Source organism: Pygoscelis adeliae, unplaced genomic scaffold (assembly GCF_000699105.1).
Source record: "Pygoscelis adeliae isolate BGI_AS28 unplaced genomic scaffold, ASM69910v1 Scaffold8, whole genome shotgun sequence".
Taxonomy (NCBI): Eukaryota; Metazoa; Chordata; class Aves; order Sphenisciformes; family Spheniscidae; genus Pygoscelis; species Pygoscelis adeliae.
Window position 1 is genome coordinate 2,126,122 of NW_008825260.1, and position 25,677 is coordinate 2,151,798.

The following is a 25,677-nucleotide window of genomic DNA, read 5'->3' on the forward strand; positions in this document are numbered from 1 at the left end:
CTTCTCCTTTCTGTTCTGAACGTGCCAACAGGTAACAGCAGGGGAAACTTTTAAAGGTATTTGTATGTTTAGAAACACATATATTTTCATAAATAACTTTTGATTCTCCCATCCTTCATTTCTTTCATCATAGAAACAAAAGTACTTGGAATATTTTATTTTTTTTTCCTAATAAACACGACAATAATGTAATGATTGTTTTTTAAAGCCATCCCATTATAATTAGGATATAAACCGCCATAAAAACATATGCTGTCTATAATAAAGGGTTATAACAAAGATACATATACAGAGAGACAGACATAGAAGTATCTGTCTGTAACAAATATAGCAAAGATGTATCTTAAGGAAAGTACTACACATGTCTGCAAGGTATTTTTTGTTATACTATAATGGCTAGTGCACATCCATTTACAATGCTAAACTTACTGCATCAGAAGTGGTTCCAAATGAGCAGTTTTCACCATCAGTAGAAAGGTCTCTGTTGTTTCACAGCTTTGGCTTTTGTGCCGTGGCTGTTTTTGGCTTGTTTGGGGAAGGGGGGTTGATTATGATTAAGTACGCAAACTGTATTCCTTCATACACAAGACCAGTCATACCTTGTGAGATACTGGACTACCCTTCAGTGAACTTACAACCTTCCTTTGAAATTTCCAGTACAATAGCCACATATTTAAAATGCGAGCTTAATCAAATCCTGTTGACTTTACCAAATACTCACATAGATTTTATTTGCAAAGGAGTATCTTTTACCACACAATAATTTAAAGGATATTATTTCAGTCTGAAGACTCATTTAAGCAGAATAATTGGCATCAATAGCACTTACCTGCTTGTGCGGAACAGAAGTTATACAGCTATTTTCCAGCTCAAAACCATGCAATAGCCATTTTAAAAAAATAATGCAATGTTTGAAATTTATGAAATTAGGTTTTAACTAACAATGCTTTTGTAAGAGGCTTCTAGACACAAGTAGTGCAATTTACTACATTGTTTGTGGTTAAAAGAAATGTGCCGTATGTAATTATTTATAGAGGGATACTGCATACAGACTAGAAGGTTTAGATCAGTTGATATGTAATAGTTTAGCCACTATAAAAATTAATCAAGTCATGAGTATTGCATTCTGCCCTAAAACAATGATAAGCCTCTTTTCACTAAGAGAAATTGGTTACATGACTATCATACTCTTACCAGCCCACTGAAAGGACTAAAAGAAATCAATATCACACAGAAAGATGGATCGAGCATGAATCAATGTGGCAAGCACATAACCAAACAGACATGGAATTAAACAAGAAAAAAACCAAAACAAACAAAACCAACAAAGATTGTCGCTTAACCTGTTTTGTCAGAGCTGGTATTGATGGTATTGGTAGTGATGGAAGTGAAGGTAGTCTTTGCGCTGTCCTTGGTAGTAACAGATTTCTGCTTATTTTTCATGGCTTCCAGTGCTTTGAGCTTCTTGGCATGTTTAGTGCCTTTGTAGTGGGCCGCAGCCTGGCTCTACAAAGGAGAACAAAATGAACCATGCAATCAGGCTCATTTCTAAACTGGCATTCTCTGTATTAGTACAAATACAGACTACCTTTCAATAATGGGTACCATTCACATTATCCAAGTAGTGACCAAACAGAAAACTGTATTTCGAATGATGCTTGGAAAACAATGGAAAAAATACTCAAGCAACCCCAATTCAATAAATACAGTATATTACTGTATAACAGTATATTGTTTTCAGACCAAAATAAGGTTGTTTTAGTCTATCATGCTACCATTAGTTTTTCTATCAAGACTTTCTTTGCTTTCGCATAAAAAAAAAATTAATTCTCAGGCAACGGGGAGGAAGGCACTGTCCTCCCAGTAGCTTTGCACTTTTCCAGTTTCTATTTCAAAGTAGAGATTTTCTCAAAGCTTCCTTCAAAGAACAGTTGACTTTTAACAGTGGTATCAGGAACTTCTCAGCAAAGACTGACAGTAAAAAACAAACCAAAAACCCCCAAACCAAAACCAAAGCCCAAACAAAAGAAAGCAAAACATAAAACACTCTCTTCAAAGCCCATCATCAAAGATTTAACTGAATGTGAGGCAGACATGCAATTAGCTGGCTTTCTTTAAAAAAAAAAAAAAAAAAAAAAAAAAAAAGATTACTTTTGTCCACCTGCTACAAAAGGCAGTGTTTGAAATGCAAAGCCAGGAGCATCCTTTCAAAGGAGAAAGCTCACAAATCCTGTCACAGTTCCAAATATATTTTGGCTACTTGATATCATTTAGCTAAAATAGATTTGTATGTGCATTGCTATTAAGATTTATGTATTACATTGAAAGTATCTTTATTATTCAAAGAGTTAATACTAACTTTTCTACATTTATTTTATGTTGCAAATATATTTTAAGAATAGTATTTGAAGTATAAGATAAAACCTTATACAAAACCCACTGGCATTAGTATGAATATTCAGAGTTAATTTCTTCTCTAATTATTTAAACACTTATAAGAAAGATAGTCTTCCATTTAGTAAGTTAACAACCTGAAAAATTCCTTATATTTTTACTGCTGAACTTCAACTCCTTTCTTACTTGAAAGAGGAATTATTAAGACTCTAGAAAAATAGTCAAAATTTAGCTACTAGAGAATTGAACAAATGGAAAGCAACTACGCTGTGTCAGCCCAAGGACCCACAAAGGTCAGTATTTTGTTTCTGGCATGAAACAATAGAAGACACTTAGAACATAAAAGAAAGGTAAATGCTTTCTATTGTGGAACCAGAAGAAGAAAAAAACACCTATGTAATTTAGTGGCTACAAATTCAAAGGATCAAAGGGATAAAATGACGCAGTCATTCGACTCACTAAGCCACTCATGCAGGTAGAAGAATCCTGAATTATCTGACATCTGTTAGTCATTAGACCTTTATTTAATGTTATTTAATGTGCTGAATTTTGGGGAGAGAGGAAGTTCTAGTGAATAATACAGTAAGAGTGTATATTAATTAATCTCGAGATTTATGACTTTCAGCTTTCGTGAAAAGTCATGATTCCTTCCAGATGCCTGAGATTTCAGAAGCTCAAGGTGAGTAGGAAAGAAGTGAGAGACCTTGTCTAAACCAATAAATGCATATATATGTATGTGTATTCATGCACAGATATACACACATGCATACGCTCTTGTATATTGAGATGCATCATTCAGTTTGGTTGAAAAGCCAGTTTCTCTATACCTAAAATAATGTAACTATTGTATTAGGTACCCTTATTGAAAGAACACTGGACAGTGAAGTTATTAATTAGAAACAACTTGAACAGAAACAGCACAATCATGCACCTTTTACAATTCCCAACACATAACATTGAGACATACTGTAAGCCAAATACAAACAGTCAAGAGATGTTAATTATTATTCAGCTGAAGGACCAGTGTCAAGTTACAATGACGTATTAAAAATGACATTACACAGTACATCCTCATGTCACTATCATGTCAACTATTTTTACAGTTTCTAGTCAAATTTAATTAGCAGTCAGCTCCAGATTCTGACTGCACTTGTTTTCCCTAACTAATAATGTCATTCTTCAAATATTAGAAAGGTAGTCAGAACATGGTTCTTAATACTGAATTATGAATGTTGATACTAGTTTGATACACAGCTCAACTTTCTTCACAGAATTGTTGGCAGAGCACCCCAGGTTTGTCTCCTGCATCCATAGTTCTCTTCCCTCCAAATTCTCACAGCTACAGCTCCACAAACCTCAACTCAAGCAGAGTGTTGGCTGCATAAGGAATATACAATGAGGCCCTACGGAGAAATTGGTGACCTTTTCAGTGTTCTGAAATATATGAATGAAACTGCTCCAAAGCAGAAACACGTTGCTCAAATTTACAAGTATGATGGCTGCTAAGCAGAGTTGTCCATTACTCATTTCCCACAGAGTGCTGCCAGTTTACCCAGCCTCTGCTTGAAGAAGATCTTTATGCATTTTTTTATTTCAAAGTTTAAATCTCCATCCTCTGTGGGGACATGAAGCCATCTGAGCTTGTTTCAATATAACTGTAGCTGCCATGTTAATGGTAGTCCTATGTGAGAGCAGACAGATTGCTCCTAAGCGTTTAACCAGCTCCAAATTAGCTTATGCTGAACTTTTACAACTGAACTGGAACCTTAAAAAAAAAAAAAAAAGGTTTGCCATTATCTTTCCTTGCAAGAGTAAGACGAAAGAAATGGAAAAATATCCATAAATGTCTTTTTCAGCACAGCAACATAAAATACGGTACCTCACTGAATCATTTCTTGCAGCTGTAAGAGAACTAAAATAATCCTCACTGCTTAAATGGCATTTACTTGTAGATTATAAAACGCATTACTTAAATGGTATTTACTTGTAGGTTAAATACAAAAATAAGATAGATCATAAAATGCAATTATTCCCAACTTCCATGCAGAATTAAGAAATATTGAGAGCGAGCAGAAGAGTGAAAGACAGTGAAAATTAGTCCTACTTTTTGGTGCCAACCATGATGCTTAACTGAATGAAGAGACTGTACCCCTTCAGAAAGGTGAGAAGGGGTCTCCTTCTGGAACACTTCAGAGTTCAACAGTTGCAAAAACCAAGAAGATAATATATACATGTTTATATATTACCTTACCAAGTTGTGCTAGAAGTTGTGCTCAGACAAGTTATGAGCAGAGGTTACAGGTGAAACCCTACATCTACAGAAGCTGATGGGAATCAAGGGATTTAAATTAAATTCTGTTTCTTTTTATGATTACGAAAGAACACATTAGAAGAATACCTTAAGAAAGAGCTTACTTTCTTCTTTCATCATAGTTTTCAAGTTTGCTTCTCACATCATAGTCTCCATGTTTGATACACAGAATTAACCCTAGCACTGTGAAGACAAGTCACTGTCAGCTAACGTGTGACCCAGTCAGTGATGAAGCATGAGAAATATGTCAAATATTGCTGGTGCAAAATTACAGTGAACTTTAAGAAACTATATCCATTCTTGAAAAAGGTGTCTAACAAGAGAGTAAAAGGTAGATTATTACTTCGTATCTGAAGTTGAAAACTCAAGGATCCTTAATTAAATTTTGAGGGCTCTGATCCTGCAAATTACATGTAGACAAACTTTGGTCTATAAGAATTACGTCAAGGAAATGGCAAGATGTCTAAATATCAAATAACCTTTCAAAGTTATTTGTAATGAAGCCTGGCCTAGTTGAGCAGTACAAGTCAGTTTAAGCATCTCTTTTGCTAAACAAATAATTTCCTCTGTTTCCATGTATTTATCTTGAATTATTAGGGACCTTTCTAATCATTACATTTTGTAACCTTCCCAAATTGTTAGAATATAAAAAATGTATTTGTCAATATAAATGTTTATTGTGTGTATATATAATAAACACAGACATACATATACCATAAAAGAATAAAAAAATTCTATATGCAGGTGTGAGCAGTTAGAAATAACAGCCGTAGTGTTAAAACTCAGTTGTATTTTCTTTGCTGAAGTGCAATATTGTATCACAATTACCGTAAGGACATCATATTACCAAGCAAATTGCAATGTGTAAAATACAATGAGAAAGATGAAGTATTTTAAACAATCCAGACAGTATTCTCTTACAATAACAGTCACCATATCTACATGGAAGTCTTCAAAATAAGTTTGTCTGCCTGACTAATGTACTTCAATGAATCATATGTCTTCTCACTTATGGTCTTTAGGCATTGGTCCAACAAAAACATTGTGCTTAATTGTGTGCACTGAAGCAAAAATGGGTCTCCTCCTATTCTCAGAGAGTTTTCAACTTAGCAGCACTGCATCTTCTATCCTTTTCATATCCCTCCTGGTCCTTCTTATATTACCAATCTTCTTACAGATTGTTTTCCTGCCTCAGTCATTCCTTCTAGGCAATACCTTCATAATAAAAGCCACATCAAAGAAAAGAACTTTTAAAAAGTGTAGTGAATATGTTCCACTGATTCTTCCTTGCAAAAATTCAATCCAATTATCCTGTATTATGTCTTTCTCATTTCACAATACGTTTTGAAAGATGTCCATTGTGGAGAGTGCTCTGCTCCATGTTGTCATTTGGCCAATTAGTAGCAGGGCTGCAGTCTGCCTGCACCCTTAGAAAGCCCCAAACAAGGGCTGAGAGTGCTGAAATGTCCTTTCTGTCTATCTCAGATTTCAGTAGCTCATGTCATGTCTTTGTTTTTACCGGCTACTGTATACTGCCATCACCTCTACTGTTATTCCCAGTACAACAGTAGCAATTTTGGCTAGTACATCAGCAACTGATGTCAGGATCCTCCAGAGTAAAAAGCTCTAAAAACAAAAAATGAGTTTCCTGGCTCAAACGAATACTGTCAGTGAGCTGGGCACACATGAAAAGCAATAACACACAACTGCTTAAGCCAAGGGGGCCTCTGTCCTTTGGTGAAGTCAGGGAAATTGTTTAAGAGATGCCTATGCTACACATTGTCTTAATCTCCGAGTACAGAATATTTTCTTACAGTTGGGCTGTCAATAAGTACTACAAATATAATTTTATATCTGTTCTAAGCACACAAGAAAGTGATAAAAATCAAAAGACCTTTTTATTTTTGGAACAAGTATCATATTTTTTTCTAATGACTCCGAAGTTGCCATTCCAGACTGATTGGCCAGCCTGGCCAGGCAGTGATGACAGCACTGAGTTCAGGGAAGGTTGCAGTATGCAGCTCAGACATCTGTATACTACCAGGTATGTGCTATTTACATAACCTGATGTGATCCCTATGGAACTTCTCCAGTAAGTAAACAGAAGAAGTTTACAGAGAGAAAGTCTAACAGCCTTGAGATGCCAACAGTTGGTTCTGCCTAGGGCAGGGCTTTCACACCTGATAAAACGGTAAGAGGATTGTACAGTCTTTTGCACTGAGATGTATTTACTCTATTTAGTAGGTAAGCTTTTATTTGAGGTTATTTTAAATTTTCAAAAATAATTTCTTACATGACCTACTGTTTTATTTGCCCAGTGAGTACATGCAGGAAATTCAGGACTACTCATAAGTCCTACGCTTTCTTTCTAGAAAACAGAGGAACTCCATGGACTTCAGCAGAGCTTCACAGACTCATGGTACAAGAGACAAACAAGGTAAGTACCTGTGGAAGCCTTTGCAGAGTAGGAGGTTAAGTGAAGACATATAACATAATTTTTAAAGGTGATGTCAACACAATGACATGTTTCATATTGAACAAGAAGAGTATCCTGATTTCTGCCTGATATATACAAACTCAATCTGCAGTCAATTACAGTTCAGATAAATGCTGCCTGTTGTCATTTCTTCCTTCTGCTAAGCTTACCTTTATCTTCTGAATTGTATCATTTCAATTTTTTGTGCACTCTATCATCAACACCAGTCTGTAATACAGAGCCAGAGATCTAATTACATTATGGACTCAGATATAACTGTGGTATAAAACGCCAAGGACGTGTAATATGACTTCTTTCAGATATGCTCTGAGAGAAAGCTTTCGCCCCCTAAACTATGACTGATCAATTTGCCCCTTTCCCTAGAGCCAAATATACAATAGCAGAGCAAGTACTAAAAAGGACCTTTCTGTAGAAAAGAAAACATTTCTCCATTATTATGGCAGAATAAAATAAATGTCCCAGCATGTTAATTCCCAGGTATTTAATTTTCTCTTTCCATGGAAAGAAAAACTTTCTCTTCCCTCTTCCCCTTCATAAAGCATATTCCGTATGCTCACGACTGTACCTGAGGCTCAAGGATCAGAGCAAACGGGTGCTTTCTGAGCTCGCTACCTCCTTTGCATTAACAAAGCTGCTCCATCCCACTCCCTGTGCTTGGGCTCCTTCCAGAGCCATTTATATAATGGTGAGAGACTGCACCTGGCAAGAGTCTGCATCGCTTTGTGAGAGATTGGCATCGACCCCATTCTTACGGTAAAATCATCCATCCTATAGTAAAATCAAATATTTTTATTATGGAAAGGAAAAGCTATTTTATCTTGGTCTGGTGCAGAAGGTCAAAATTTCCTACTTAATATCGCTTGCCTGTAACACAGCATCTTTATGACCATGCATCTGCTTGTACTGTAGGCTGCCATTGAGTGTGGCATTACCTGAAACTATCTAAGCAAGATACAAAAAACTGCCTAGATACAATGCACTTCACACTGCATTCCAAGTAGACATACACAGCATCAAAATATATATACTGAAGGGAAGATAGCTCAAGTAATCAATCTCTTCCCATATCTGGCATTTTTCTTTTAAGGACAGCAGTACTTCATGCAGAACAAAACTTCATTGCATGTTGAAAGTCCATAAACAGATTATTTGCTTTACCATCTATTTTATCCTTTTTATTGTTAAGGCAGATCAGTTTTAAACTCATTTTGACAAGGTTATCAAGTTCTGGTCTCTGGAAGTTTTTATAAACTGACTTCCATAGTAAAAATGGTTGCTTTTTGGGGAGCTCTTTTGAGGGGGAGATGAAACATTGAAACATGCACTTTTGAAAACTGGTATAATCAATGAAATTAACTTTAACATTTAATCTCATCTTTACTGTGTTAATTGGCAGCATCATTTATTTTCCCCATGGTAAATCTTATTGTAGTCAGAGTTTCAAAAGAATATTAAACTCGTCTGACTTTTTTCATTCAGATTAACCAAATGATTTATCTCAGGTTAATTTTAGAATGAGATAGAAGGTGGTTAATCTACACACAGTCCTATGTGCTACTCATATGATAAAATAAAACATGTATTTATTCAGCTTAGTAAATATAACATATATGCTTCCAGTTTTGAATTTGGAACTGACATATTTGGAACTGAGAACTTGAGCAAATATCTGCCATTATAATTTTGTAGAAATGCAACCCATCTTCCCTCCACTGGCAGTAGACACACTCACACATCTTTTATTCACTGTGTTAATTAACACCTTTTGAATAATACGTCAATAATGGCAATCCTAAAAGTGGAAGCTGACATACAATCTATCTATGAAACAACAAAGAAAACAAGCTCACCATGATACAATATGGTTGCAATTTACTTAATAATGAGTTTAATAATGTAAATGTGTTTCAATGTTCAGGTTATACACAAACAATGTTTACTTAAAAACAATGTCGGATGCTGTTGAATTTAAAGTAACTGCTTTAAAGACAGTAATTTTCTGAATAGTGTGGAAAAGTTCAGAATCTTTTCCAATGTCATCTGAAAAATAACAGGGGTGGATATGTAGCCAACACCTTTTTGAATCTCAGTTTGTCACAGTTCACAACAGCTAATGCGAGTCAAGAGTGTACACGTACACTTACCTGCCCAGAGCCTCAGCTCGTTTAGAAACTTTACACTGACTGAGCATAAAACACGCGATTCCCTCTGCATCCAGCTTGTGAACTGATAACTAAAGAAACTTGAGTGGGTGGGTTTAGCGTAGCTCGTCTGAGTGTTTTCACCTGTTTTCTGTTGCCAAGGAAACCATATTTATCTGTTTACATTCATAATAGCAATCTCATTGAATTCTGAGTTTCAGATTTTTTTGACTGAATCAAAGCATCAAGGAAGAATAGTGGTAAGCTAGACACAAAGATACTACAAGAAATTTTACAGAAAACAGGAAAAGCTTAAAAAGTGCATATTTAAATTCTTATTAATTCAGTACTATTTTAACTTTATATTTGAAATTACAAACAAGTTAATACAACTTGTATGTACAAAACCACAAAAGAGAGTACATGGAGACATTTTCACCGTGCTCTTAAGCACAGTCTTAATACTTTTATTGGAATTACTGTTTCTAATACTATAGTTAGAAGTTTTCCAAATTTCAAGTTTGTCTTCAGAAAAATGTTGATTCAACTTTCTGATTCTTGTACTCAAATATACAGTTACACAAATTTTTCATTTTGGATTTTAAATTTATATTTCACTAGTTATTTTAGTATAAATATTTCCTGTGTCCTTTACATCAGCTCCTGCCCATAAGTAGAAATTCAAAACCCACAAATAAGAAACATAAATGCTCAAATTTCCTGATTTCAGCTCTGTTTCATATGGACTTGGCAGTAGTTAGGTGCTTCCCAGGCTAGATCTCCAGCTTTCTTGTAGAAGGCTGTAAGTATATGTAAAATATTATGTGAACTTTTCCACTGTGAAAAGTTTTCACAGCTGCACAAAGATTGATAATTTAAGGCTAGGACTAAGATGGAAGAGTTTACAGATTCATTCTCCTCATATTTCAAGAGGAATCCAAGCCTTCCAGGTGCAGAAACATCCATGGAGAGGCAATGTGTTTTCTTGGAATAAAAGAACTCAGCCCATTAGTTCCTGGCTCATTTAGACAAATTTTGTATCTCTGAAAGAGTCTGATGCCAGTGGTTTGCTTAAAAAGTCCTAGTGTAGGTTTATCCACAGGACTTCCCTCTTTGGGAGGAAATATATGTTACGTGAAAAAGAGAGAGGAAGAAACAAAGTAAAATGAATAAATGCTATTTCCTACTTTAAAAAAAAAGTAAACTATGTTTTATATAAGGAATTAATATTAACAGAAAATAAATGCCTAAGTGGTGATAAAAACTAGTGGCATACCATGGAAGCAAATTTGCATTCAAAACTGGTTTTATCTAAATGATTAGCCAAGAAGAAAATATTTTGAGAAAAACAATCAAAACATCCAGAAGGAACAAAGGTTTGTGAGGCATAGGAAAACGTGAAGATCAGTCAGTCTACAATACAGTTATATATATTCCTTTACATAATTTTGTTCCTTTCACCTTACTTTCAATCATTCTTGGGTGACTCTGTGAACACATTCAGAGCCCCAGTGAAGTCCACGAGATGCTGTGTATACCTACAAGGTTTGCCAGCACACAAGTTCTACCAACTATTGCAGGGTCAGAGCCTTAGTATTTTGAATAACCTCCTTTAGATATACATAGTGCACACAGACCTACTTGTGATGCAAATTAGTTATAAAATCAATTGTTTGTTCTTAAAGTAATACATATATGTGGATAGATCAAGCTGTTCCAAAAGTTGTGCAGACTGAAAAATGGGTTTTATTTACTAACACAAGTAGGTTGTTGTACTATCATCAATACAGAACAGGCAAAAATATCTTCCAGTACAAAGCCGACAGGTCAGCATCTTTCACTCCTTTAAGCTATATGTTAGGTTCTATGTAAGAAGCCATGGTTAGGGATACAAAGCAATACACAAAACTTAATGAGAATGTTCTGACATTACTTACTGTTTACACTGCAGTTATATTTTGTCTCCTTGCTATAAACCTTCATTCCCTCTACCTCGCATTACACTGAAATTTGAAAATCTATTTTTTTCCATTGACCAAAACCAAATACTTACTGAAGCTACAGGAACCCGGCTGCAATTCTACAAACCATACTGGATAAGAGTAGCCCCTCTGAAATCAACAGGACATTTTATATGCTGAAGTGTTATAGGATCAGTGCCTAAGGGATGCTCTATATTTCAGGGTCAGTCACATTGGCTTTTAAGTTTCTCATCTCCTTTAGTCAAGCACAGATTATCAGGTTCAAAACTGGAACAGCTATATGAAATTGTATGGTGTGTAATATAAAAAAGGTCAAACTAGACAGGTATAGGAGCCCTTTCTGATTTTAAAACTAAGACATCATTTCATGTTTCAGATTTGCTTGGGCAGAGATTATTGAAAGAGTGAAATTTCAAATGGTACTGAAATTTAATGCTGAGACTCCAAACTCTTTGGATCAGGCAAATCCCTTCATACCTACTCACAATATTTATTAACGTGTTTATACTTATTTATTGCTCTTTATGTTTTTATGCTGTTCTTCCTTTTGTTATTGCTCAGTGCTGATTCCCATCAATCTATGGTAACTCAAATGAAAGGAAAAAACCCCCAAACTTCTCACATCTCAGAATTAAGAATTACAGAGATCTGATACATGTAAACTAGTACAATTAAGTCCAGTTTTCCATCCACGTCCACCAAATGTTGGAATGCTCCTGAAGTGATTGAGAAGCACCGTAGTTTAATATGAGAAGGTTAATTTAACCTTGCAGGCATGACCTTAGCACCTGAAGAAATGTTGACAATTCACACAACACTTGTGTGAAATGAAAGACTTTTTGCTTCCTTTTTATAAAATTTTAGCCATGGATGCTTGATGACATCACTAACCAAGAAGAGATTATACTATCAGAACTAATGAGGTATTAAAATACCTCAATGAGTAATGAAGAATATTCAAGATTCCTCCTCCTTCTATCCTTTAAAAATAATTAACAGTTGCCATTTCCACAAGCAGATGTATAAATGCATACTGTTCTTAAACAACAGACTGAAGCCCCTCTCAAGGTTCTGTATTGAGATGTGAGTTCAGAACAAAACATTCCCCTCCAGACTTCTGAAGAAAAAGAAATTGTCAGGGGAGAAACACGGCAAGTTTGCACATAGCATCTGTGGTAAAAAGGATCTCCTGAAAAACTCTGCACGTGGGACATGTAAATACGGCACAAGGAGACCAAGCAGGGCTAAAGAAAAGCTAACATGTCTACCCTGGTCTCTAAAAAATTACTTCTGGAAAACTGGTCTCTGTAAAAAGTTATAGAGATTTCTGAATCTTCTTTGAATAAAAAGAAAATAAGAATCTTTAACTTCACCTCCAATGATGAACTGAAATTGTGAAAAGCTCTCAGTTTACACCCACGGCATCTCACTGCTGTGATAATTCTCAGTATGCCTCAGTAAGCTTTGCAGCACCCCAAACTTACAGGATGGAGGACATCCTACTGAAAACTTCTAGCTAAAGGAAGACAGAACTCTCCCTAAGGAAACCTCCTAGTAGGTTTCTAAGCTGGTGGTGTACATTTGGGGTGTATGGACAGTTTGACACTGATTTGGGCACAATGAGCTTCAGGATGCTTTCTGGAGTTCAACCATCACTAAGTACAGGTGAAACAGCAATATAGGACAGCTATGCTTTTTGTGTTCATACCCTTATGACTTTTAAAACTGAATCCTAAAAAAATGTTCTGTAATATATTATGCTTAACATTACTATTAAATTGCATAAACCATTAAGTGCTTTTTCCCTTGGGTATGTATTAACAATTTACTTTTTGCAGACAAGTGCACAAATATGATTAGCTTTTGCAAATTGCTCCTTATTCTGTTTTACTGGTAAGTAATTTTTATATTATTGCAGTATAAACAGATGCTATTTTCCACTACATATTCAGCAGTAATGAGCTAATTCAATGTGTTAAAAACAACAAAAGATCTTCAAGAATGAGCTATTTGCTTCAATAGTCCAAGCTCCATTGAAATCTATGTTGAAATCACCCATGATAGGAAGTTAGCAAATTACTCTAGAAGCCCTGTTGCAAAAGAAGAACTTTCTTTAGTTCATTTATTCAAATCCTGAATGTGTTCTGCTACCTTCCTAACATGCATATTATTGATCAACTTCTTGCATATTGATTTGGAAGTTATTTTTTGAGCGTAGCTAATATACTTCATTACTTTCCTCATCAAGAAATGACATTTTGGCAGGAACTTTACAACTGTTTCAATATTCACTCCTATGAATTCATTATACACCAAAATCTAGAAACAATGAACCATGCTGTTTTCATTGCCCTCTGGAAATTGCAAGGACCTCTTTGCTGGGAGAAAAAAAAAAGATAGCAAGCATGTTAAGTTTAGATTGTGTGGGTGAAATCCTGGCGCCATGTAAGTCAACAGAAATGCTGATATTTATTTCACCCTGGACTGGTGATCAAAAGCAAGTGCGATGCTCCGCCTGGACCCAGTGGAAAGAATTTAAAGATGGATGGACAGCCTTTGACTGAGCCAACACAACAAAATGTACAGCATCACAGAAACACATCAGTTGAGAAAAAAAAGCCATGCTTTCACCACAGAAATGTGTTATATGCAACTCGGAATATGCTACTTGTCTACCCTCACTACAGCATTTGTTTGAGTAACTCTACATCATCTTGGTTGGTGCTATGTACTCATACTCAGCTGCTACTGGTATGTCATACGTACATACACTCTACAAAATGTTGACAAAATGAAAATTGAGAACACCCAGAACAGTTTCACTCCAATGGAAATGACTTGATTTCCAGTGTTGAGTACAACTTGATATATATATCCAGCAGACATCCAGCTATAAAGCTAACAAAGACTCTCACATTTTTGTCAGAGAGATATAATCCATTGTCTTGCTTTTTTTACTGGGTTGCAAATAATCTGTGCAGCAGTTTATGGACAGATATAAAGCCACAGCATTTATCAGAAACACTACATAATGATATCTAGGGAATAAAGAAGGCGGCAGATAACCCTTAGAACTCTCAGTCTCGACTGAATCTGTGTGACTATCTTTCCATTTTAAAGTAATTTCTTATTTTTAATCCTAGAGCCAAATTACATCTGAGTTCATCCCATAATAAAAATACAACCAAAATGTAATAAAAATAAATAGAATAACTCAATTTATCTCCCAAATACTGTGCTTTACACTATAAGCCATATCAATAATGACAGTTATTCCAACATGAATGAACCTTAGACAGACCAAAAAAACAAGGACCCTAACTTAAAAGAACGTTAAAGGTCCAAGTTTAAACAACGGATAAAGAAGGGTAATAGCAGACAGCAAACACTGGGATTGTAAAAGCAAGTACTTGCAGGTGTAGGTTGCTATAATCTATCAAGATTATGATAAATATTGCCAGTGAGTCATGTAAGTCTCTTGAGAAGAACCGTTAACTCTCCCAGGGTATTTTCCTGGCTTTCAGAGTTCATGGTGGCCCATTAGGGCCATGTCGCCCCTGTGCCCGTACGTGCTGTTCTCCTCAGAGCCTCATGAGGCCTCCACTCCCAGCTCTGGCTGAAGCATCCCTGTGTGCCACCTACTCTGCCAGCCAAATCATAAACCACTTAATGATGCACATATTTATCAAGTAATAAGAATTTTGAACTGTACAGCACTGTGACTGTGACTCAAAGACGGGGTGAGAGTAGGATCTCAGGTACTATCCAGAGCCCTACTGATGACAGTGACCTTGGAGAAGTCACACTCTCCAAATGAGATCCCAAAGGCTGTCAGGACAGATGCACAGCCATTTACAGAGGAATAGGACAACTAGGCCAAGCTCAGGACAAGAGTCCTACCAAGTGCAGACAAGATTTAACTTCTAATTCTTTCCAATACTTTCTCTTTATAAAGGGTTGAGGCTTTAATCTTTAATTCAGTGCTTCTTCAGTTTCACCTTACAGATACAGTTTCAGCCTCAACGTTTTTGCCCTTCAGTCTCCTAAAAAATACATTTTATTGCATTCGAAATACAAACCAGATATTTACTTCCAGCTGAGAGTTTTAAGATGTATTAGCACCTTCAGGCTTACACACAGTAAATCTAACAGGTTTCTTCAGGCAGACAACTGGCCAGGAATATACTTGGGAGCTTTCAGGCTAAGCCAAAGGGTTCACTAGTCCAAATATGGTAGGAGGACAAGCAGTTGTCTGCTAACAATAGATTAAATCTATAGCTGAATCGTTTATTCAGTCGAGTGCAAACACACCTTTCAGTCAGTCAAATATAAGTCTACGACTTCTGCAGGTTCAGGAATACGGGTCTAAACCCCCCTGATGTTTTATAGGAGAGAGCCCCTACCTTCTCTACCTGATCAGACAGACCACATCATAGGCCCTGGTGGTCTTTTGACTGCACAGCTTATTACCATAGGAGCCAGCAACAGAATTTATTGTCTACGTGAATCTTTGCTCCACATGGCTGTACGGTCCTCTCTTCTTCTCCCCATTTAAACCAGTCACTTCTCTAAAAAGGGGTGGAGTCCACTACTGTTCATTAAACAAACAGAAATTAAGGATGACCTTATCACACAAAATTTGTAGCTTTAATAAGTAGGCCTGAATATGTGGTTATTTACAGTGCAAGAATTCCAGAAATTTGATGTTAACAATAAGATCATCATCCTGTTGATTTATCTTTTGTGGTACTGATAAAAGAGAATTATAAGAATTATGCTTCTCCCCAGCCAAAGGGCCTCAAGGGCCAACCCATCACTTATTGGTTTGAAAATGCACCTTTGCACACACCATTTACACTGTAAATGCAGCTACGCATTTACACTATTCTAGAAGTGCTTCTATCATTATTCCTTACCGTAAATACCAGAAAAGAGCTAATTGATAGACTTCAGCCATCTTAACTTTTATATAGGCTTAAGTAGTGAGGTGGGGAAAAAAATATTCATTAAGGCTGACTTTAGAGAAGACCTGAATCCTAAGTAACCCCAGCTGGAGAATGTCTGGATGACAAACCTCCTCCCCGTTGAAAAACAAGACTTGCACTGGCCAGACAAATGTATTTCAGGATTCTGTCTTCAAGCCTTTCTACTCTCTGGACTTGGACACACTCTCTTTGTGATGACTTCTCCTTTGCTTTCAACCAATATCTTTATGATCATTCAGCATAAATAGCTCCTGGATGGCTCTAGTTTTTCTCCTACTGTTTACCCTCCTACCTGAAATTTTCCATTTCTCAAATCACCTCTTTTCTGTCACTATATCCCAAACGTTAATCATGAACTATGACACACTCAGAGTCTTCTTTCTTTCCACATATTGATCTCCTGCTCTGCATCATCACACCTGTTATTCAATATTGTTTATTTGTCTCTTCTCTTACACAGCTCCTTTTCCCTCTCACATGCTTTAGAGCAACACACCTACTCCAACCATTTATTCCATAAACTACAAATTCTGAAAATACATTTTTTCTTATTTACCCTCAGACAATTTTTACAGGCTTGACTTCAACTGTTCTAACATGTTATCTAATAAGTTGAATCATATTCCTACTGGTTGTCAAACCCTGTGTCTTTCAAGAAAACTTAAAAATGGGTTTCAGAAAGTATTTTTCCATTAATTCATTTGCTGATCCCCTGCTGCTCTCCCTGCCTTATATTATTGTTTCATTTCTGATTTATTAGAAAATAAGCTCTCTAGAGAAAAGATCTCATCTGACACATCTGTAAAGCAGTGTATACTGCACAGATATTTACCTGTAGGCTCCTTGTATGAGCAAGCCATAGTATTCTCCAGGTTCTAAGTAAATTACTGATTAAACAGTACCTCTACTATTTTTAAGGTCATTATTGCAGAATAATTCAGACCATACCAATAACATGTTTCCTGAGAAATGATTTCCAGTGTATCTTATGATTAATGGTTGTTTATCTATATCAATGGACATAGCAAGAAACATGGCAAAAATGCTGAGCCCATTTTCTCTTGGGACCTTGCCTTTGGTTCTGACTGAAGTAGCGTGGACTGATGTCTGCAACTAAACAGACATCACAGCCACAACTGAATATTCAGCCTCAAAATGGTTACAAGTGATAGAAAAATCAGTTAATAAGAGTCATCAGAGCAAATGCCTACTTTTTCTTAGTGCTAACTTTTTGAAAAGATTGATTTGCCCTTGATTAATTTCACTCATTTTCTATGGGATTTGGAGAGAGAATAAACCAATTCAGAAGTTGCTTTGACAATTTAGGCAAGATTCTTTTCAACAAGGAATTTTGCTTTTGATCATTAGGCTGCCAGTGCTGGCAGTTCAAAGGCTGTGCAGCACCTGTAAAATTCACACAAAATTCAGCTTCCCACCACCAGAAACTGTACTTCTTTTCCATCTCTAAACAGCAAACATGGTCACACACACCAGTGAAAACTCCGCATTGGTTTTCTCTCATGATGTGAGTCCAAGAAGTCACCTTTCTCATCTTATTAGCCTAGACAATGTTGTAACAAACTTCTCTCAAGTGTGAAAAGCACATCTTCCACTCCATAGGAATTCCTCTCCCTTTACAATTCCTTCCATTAGTGCAGAATATGCATAATAAAAAATTAGATCCTTCTTGGAAGGATGACAGAACCTGTGCCTTGGGTTGAAACATGTCTTAACTACTGAATCCCTGCTTGGGCAAATGCAATCAACCCTACAAGAGAGAAATTACTAAGCAGTGACCATTAATACAGCCCAATCTATTTCAGCCAAGAGTCTCTGCCAGAACACTTTTTTTCTCGCTGCAGTCCCGACTCCTCATGATCCCTGCTGCTGAATGTCATTGCATCTGCTCCTTTCTTCTCCTGAATACCTGTTCTCTCCTTACTTTTTGCCAATTGTTTTGGTGGCAGCACCACCTCCAACAGCACTAATTGAGCACAGGATGAGCTAATAAGCCTACAAAGATTGCAGGCTTTTCTCTGCATCTCATTCCCTGTTGGCTTGCCATGCTAGTAAAGCCTGTCTCACCAATTGAGACATGAGATTCTAGAAGAATAGTCAAAACGGTGCTGCACCATTTTTAGTGCATTTTATTAAAAATTCTTCCCTCCTGTAACTACATGATGTACATTTTCTTAGCTCTTCTGTGAAGGAAGTTTCATTCTTATGGCCTTTTCAAGCACTAAAGAGATACAAATTAGTCATGTAAAATAATTTTAGAAAAAAAATTCTTAGCCATTGGGAATTATATAGAATAAAATACTTTTAAATGCAGTAAAAATCTTCATTCCTCCAGTGTCCAAGGTGTTAATTATTTCCACATACTCCATGTTTTCTGACATCTTCAGACATTGTTACTCACTTATTGCTGCTTCTCAGAATGCATTTACCTTAGAAATTGACTTTATTGTAACTATTTATCACTACTTAAGATTCTGCTATGAAAATCATGTTAGAGAATAAATTGACAAGCAATGACAGGTACCTTGTGGTAGGCTATTTGACAAGAATTGTATTAGTGAAGAACCATCAAATATCTCTATTCAATAACAAAAGAAAATTTTCTGTTATGTCATGACAATAATAAGTGGTGAGAGTCTTTGGAAAGGTAATGCAGATTGATGTACCCTGTAAAATAAAAATTATGCAATATACTCACATTAATTACTAAACCATAAAAATAAACGGTTGTCACTTTGGAAGAACAACTTCTATACAAGTGATGAAATTCTGTATTTGGCAAACAAGGTATTCAAGCAGACAGAACATAAGGCATGAGCCTGTTTGAGTGATTATTTGATTTGCAATTTAGTGCTTTTATCATCAATTTAAAACGAAACAAAACAAAGCATCTGAGCGAATATCCCATAGTTTTAAAATTACTGTATATATCATTGGCCTATTAAATTATGACATTTGGACATGTTTTGTATTGCTGTGTAGACTGAGGTGAAAGATAATAATGCTGAAGTGTCTGCATCTAACGAAAACATAACACCTTCTATTTGGTGGTATGGCTCACTGCAAAAAAGCAATATATCACTGTCCTCAGAATGGCCAGCAGGAAAGAGCTACTGCTAATTAAACCTTTTATGTAAAAACATGACTGCTAATCAAATCTTTATTACCCCATACTCTCACATTCTACTTTCTTCTTCATTTACACTTCATCCTGTAGCCCTCGAAGTATCAGGTTTACAGTCTTCTTATATGTTGTGTTTTTTTGATATTGTGAAAGCATAAACTCGTGACAATGATAATTTAAAAAGATACCTAAAATAAAAAAGGGACTGTGGGAGGAAAAAGAACAGTACAATTAAACCACATCTGGTTATTCTGATAGCTAATTAAAAGTCATATTTAAGTTATTAGCAAAATATGAAGTATTTACCCAAGGTGAAGTTTCATCATTCTTGTGACAACTGAAACACCTTTATTACAAGGAAGAAAAAATGTTTGGCTTTAGATACATAGAATGCCCCTATTTTCAGAAGGGTGTTATTCAGTAATGATCACAATATAAGCTATATTTCCTTTAAAGAAAGGAAAAATGCCTTTAATTTTTAATGATTTCATTGCTATGAAGTTTGCTACACAGCCATTTCATATAAACTGAATACTAAAGATAAATATTACCCTAGCCAGGTATCTGATCAAAAGCCAACAAAATAGCTTTTGCAAAAATTCTGGGCTAGCATATACTAAGTTTCTCCTAGTGAAGTACCACATAACTATTCAATTTTTAATTTATATAGTGATAATTATCACACTATTTGTACAACGAAGTGTAAAAGTTACAACATAAGATGTTATTTGAAATAGAAAAGCATTCTTCTTCTAATCATGTAGAAAAAAGATAAACTGAATATATTTTTGTCAAAGAAATAATAAAATCAAAGCAAGTACTGACAACTGCAACAAGACTCTAAATGTAAATTAAAATACTTCAGACAAAAGGCTTGAAGGCAAGTGATTCTCCCATCGAGGGATGATTTTCACTTGTCTCCAGGTGTAACATTATGTGCATTGATGGGCTGATCAACAGAACAGAACTTCTCCCCAGCTGTAATCAGGAGTGATTGATGGTTGGGACAAAAAAGTTGATTATCATGACAAGTCCACTGATGCAGACAAAATAGGCTATGCTGGGGAAAGGATAAAACCTGTTCAGAGACTACCTTCTAAAATCTCCTTTCTAAAGAATAAAAAGAAACATTTATGCCCATCCAAAAAGAGCTAATGCAAATGAACTCAGTACATTTACTATGCATCTGTATCTACAGTTATTCCACCATCATACAATGAGACCTATATAAACCCCAAACAGAATGAACCCTTGTATTTTTAAAATCACGGTTTGAGATCAACTCATCAAACAATTATATATATGAAAGTACCTGTATGGTCTACCAGTAGAGCATTGCCTCAGTTTGAATACATGTTTTGAATGCATAATCACGCTTTTAAAGGCCATGGGGGAGTTAGGTGTAAGTGCCATATTGGATTCTTTCCTGAAAAGAAGTCAGTCCCCTTTGGCCATTTTAAACTTTTAAAGACTTCATTTTCAATTGAGATTAAAAAAAATGCACGAGTGGGTGCAATATACCCTCAAAGGTATAGTTCAAATATGTGCTTTTTTATTCCAATATAAAGCTTTTAAAAGCAGATATTAGGTTGCACTTCTAGTCCTGCAGAGGATCAGACTCCCAGCTGTTAGCTGTGATGTGAGTAAGTACACGGAATAGCAATATCTCCAGAGACTGTAAAAGACATGAGAGGAGTGATAAAAGAACCAAAGAGCTGAAAAAGTCAGGCCTGGAGGTTCTGAAGTGGAATTTGTTTACATCAGGGGCAGTTATGTTTAATAGTAATCCTCACAAAAGGAAATATTATATTTTCTACAAAAGGTGGCTGCACAGATACAGTGAAGAAGGATATATCACAGGTACTCCAGCAAGTGCAATTTTACTGACCATAAAGAAGGGGGGGGGAAGTGTCCAGAGTTAGTGTAAGACTATTTGAAAAGACTTTATGGCTGTTGGAATAGAGTATAACAAACCAAAGCCAAGTAAAAGAGCAACTTTACTTTTAATGCATTTTTAGAAGAAATTAGGATTTTTTTTTGAGAAAAAATACAATTTACACCATTTAACTCGTTTTGATGGAGATCTTTCTACACCACACAAAACTGCACATTTTCTTCACTATGCGCTCTTTCTGTGGACCAGACTTTGACGTATAGCCCTGCCTGTTCCTCTTCTCCCAGTTCTTCTTTATGTCCTTATCAGTGCTTAAGAAAGTGAGCCAGAAGAAGTCACTGATTGGTGACTGAAAGCAGACAATATTTTGCCATTTTTATAGTGAAAACTGTTATCTGCACCTATTATTAATAATCCAGAATCTCAGACTCTCTACTGCATAAATTCTTATTTTTTTAAATGAATCTATAAGGAAGACGTTACAACACACCAAACAAAGCTACATGAAGACTGTACAGCAAGGAGTTTACAATTTATCTTTCCTTTTAGGTGATGACTCGCTTATGGAAAGTGGTTTCTGTAAAGAGTCCCCATCACAGTTCATAAATTTCAGTTGTTTATTAGAGTTGATTGATTTACTTCCCACGTTGACTGAGGAAGCTGACAGGAAAAAATGCCTCAAACACAAATAAGCGTATGGCAAGAAGTGATAAAGCAGAGGTTTCTCTCCTTGTGGTTGAAATGGGCAGTCTTTTCCATGAATGGAACATGAGAGAATTGGAAGAGAGACTTCTTTTCCCCCCTTTTATACTGTCTATACCTTTTATACTGTCTATATTTTTCCCCATCTATACCAATTCCCTGATGTATAAAACGTTATTTTTCAATGTACAGTTCAAAAATACTAAGAGTTGTCTTCATTCCCACAATTCCAGCCAAAGACTTCAAAGAAACTCCAGTTAGCCACTACTTGCCCAACCTTAGCATTTGAATTTCATTGTCATGTTCCCCCACCCTCCCCCAGGCACAAAATCTTTCTGACACTACTGTAACCCAAAGAATGTAGCTACAGGACCCAATTCATTAAAACCACTGGAAATACATATGTAATTTGCCTGGAAGTCATCTTAGTGAGTGACAGATAATCCACATTAAGCACTCTCCTGACACTGAAAGCAGATTTTGGAAAATCTAGGGCCTATCAGATCATTTAGGTCTGCTTCCCGCCCCCCATTATCATGTTTTCTGGTACATTCTTATGTTCCAATTTAATAATTTCTGAGAGAAGGAAAATTTCTGACAGTAACAAGCATGGATGTGTTCAAACACAGGAGGGAGGTTGCTTTTATTTCAGACTTTCTCTCTTATTAACTATTCTCACCTCTGCCTTTCTCTCCTTCTTCTTCTGCTCTTTGCAGTTCTGAGATCATCTACACCCAAGCAGAAGTTAAAAGTTGGCCCCAAAAGGGCAAATACTGCAACCATTCACTTCGGTGCCAGAAGCAGAAACCTTTTAAACCAATTTGTCTCCATATTCCACAGTCAGAATACTGGTCATTAATCTTCTGCAAATTATAAACAGGACTATCAGAGAGAGCCATTGCCTATTCACAGATCATTTCTAGCAAACTCAACTAATTTTCAAGAGACGTCAAACCTTCTGCACAATTGACTTGTTTTATCAAAAAGAAGTGAATGCTTTGAAAATTAAATAACCTGGTAGGATGAGCAGAGGTAGGAAGCAAGAGTTGACAAAGGTGAATAAAAAAAGTCTGTGTTTTACATAATCTTTAAGTCCTAACACAGCAACGGCTGCTGCTAAGATGAATGTTTTAATCTCTCCAGGATCATGTTCCCATACTGACTCTGATGTTCAGTTGACATAGTTGTTGGACATTTCTCCATAACCTCTGCTTGTATAGGGACCAGGTAGCTGGAAGCATTAGACTTTGCTTTCTCCTGGATTTATAGAGCAGAATCCACTTAGGTTGGAGAAGACCTTTAAGATCATCAAGTCCAACTGTTAACCTAACACTACCAAGTCCACCACTAAACCACGTCCCTAAGCGCCATGTCTACACATCTTGTAAATACCTCCAGGAACGGTGACTCAACCAATTCCCTGGGCAGCCTGTTCCAATGCTTGATTTAGACACTCTCTTTTCAACTACCACTGCTGAATGTGGCTGGAGAGTGAATTTTGAGAGGAAAGTGTAAGTCTTATAGTATGAATACAGTGGACACCAAGGCACTCCATCTCTCCCCACCAGTAACAGACTGAGTAACCAGCTGACATTAAGAGCATGCTTTTTTAAAGATCAATAACTTAAAACTTTCTTTCCTTCTGCCGCCTTGTCCTCAGGCAATGCTTCTATGAGCCTGATACCTCTGGGCTGGTCTATGTTCTGCAACAATACAGATTTTCTAGACAGAATAGATTACTTTCACTACAAGAGAGGAGATAGGTACAAGGATTAGTGAAGAGTTCGTGTAGAGAGCTCCGTAGCTTGCGGTCGACTGAGAGACCACTTACAGCAGTTACTGAGGATCACCCAAAATGTTTGGTTTGTAGGCAATGCTTAAGAGGCAAGGAAATACCCACACCATTAGGCTATCAGTCAGGGGACTCAGTTCAACACCTTCTAAAGTACTCAGAAGCTAAACAACAAGGTGCTGTGTCAGGTATGAATTGTTTCTGCTTCTAGGTTGTATAGGTGCATAAAAGTACTGTATAGAAGGTGAAAATTATGGAAAAAATACTTTATACAACAAAAGGAAATTAATTATACTTTCTATTAAGCATTTTAGAAATGCTTTAAGAAACTACAGGTTATGTGAAAGTTCATAACTATTGTTCAACAGACTATTCTGGATTTCGTAATTTATAAATTAAGTTACTTATTTCCTACATGAAAAAAGGTTACTCACAACCATCTCAGAATGAAACAACATCTAACAGAAGACAGGATTGTAATAAAAAATTAAGATTATTTTCTTCCAAAATACAACATACAGTCAAAAATAAAAAGGTTGAGTTCTGTAGTATGGGAAAGACCAGACCTGCACAGGACCTGACTGCAATTCATATTGCAGCCTTTAAAACTCTGCTCTAGGAAAGAGGAGGTAATGCTTCTAAAATGTGCAGGCTAGGCCTACAAAAACAGACTCCACTGAATATCCAACTGGGCAAAAAAAATACTAGGCTGTTTTCAAATGTTTTCAATGTAAGTGCAAAATATTCTGTGCTGTTTGATTAGACTTTTGGAATGCCAAAAAATCACATATCTTGAATGATTTTTTTAGCAATTCTTTAGGGTTTCCATAATGTTTTGATACAAATGCCAGATATCCCATGGAAATCTCTGCACTAATCACTTTCTGTGATTACTTGCTACTTTTTCCAGTGAATATTATAAACCAGTATCTCTGGAAAAGTGTCGACCTATGAGTGTATTTCCATTCTGACTCACATTCTGATCTCAAATGAATGGCATGTGCAATTCCACAACTGAAATCAGCATTTGTTTCTCCTTACACTGAACTCCATAGTACAGGAAAGACGGTGCATTATTAGAAAGAAGTAGCGCATATACATATGTGGAATTATATACCTATATAAATAATTTATATAGATATAAAAATAAGTTAATCCTGGATGAAGTTTTATTCTTGGTGAGGTACAAGTGCTGCAATTAATACTATATCCTCATAGAGTAACATTGACTTTAAGGGGATGCTAAGCATCTGTAAATGTTTGCACAAGAATATCTCCTTAAAGAATCAGCCTGATGACTTCACAGAATGCAGATGCATTGGTTTGGAAAGACCAGAAGTAAAATTGCCCTGAGATAATAGATAAATGTGCTTGATGGCTGGCAATACCTGCAACAAGTGATTTTGATTAAGAAAGCTATGCATTACAACTCAAGCAGAAATTGTTGGTTTTATACCAAAGCAGGGTTCTAAATCTAAAGGTTAATTGGAAATCAAAATCTAAATCTAATCCGTAATTGGAGGAACAACAAAACATGCAAAGAATAAGAACATGTGGTTATAGCCACACGCAGAACAGCAATTGAGGCAGATAGTACACATGGCTTCAAATACCATTTAAGCGTATCGCTGAAAGTTGAAAAATAACAGATTTGAAATCAGAAGGGTGAAATGCTAAATAACTTCAAGCAGTTAGCTGTATCAGCTGTTCCTGGTTCTTAATGGACCAACTTTTGAAAGTTCCTCTCTCTTTGCAAACAGAGGCCGCAGGTCAGGTGTGACCATCTCTTGGCATGGACAAGAAATGAAATCTCTATTACCTCTTCCAAATCACAGAA

The 25,677-nt window shown here is 36.1% G+C and overlaps 1 protein-coding gene across 1 annotated transcript in view; it reads right to left on the reverse strand.

The window, feature by feature from the left end:
• ZNF385D (zinc finger protein 385D) overlaps nt 1-25,677 on the reverse strand; it is a 166,542-nt gene that overhangs the window by 61,875 nt on the left and 78,990 nt on the right. The window contains exon 4 of the mRNA XM_009329513.1: nt 1,344-1,506. Within this exon, the coding sequence (XP_009327788.1) occupies nt 1,344-1,506 (163 nt within the window). The remainder of the gene's footprint in view (nt 1-1,343; nt 1,507-25,677) is intronic.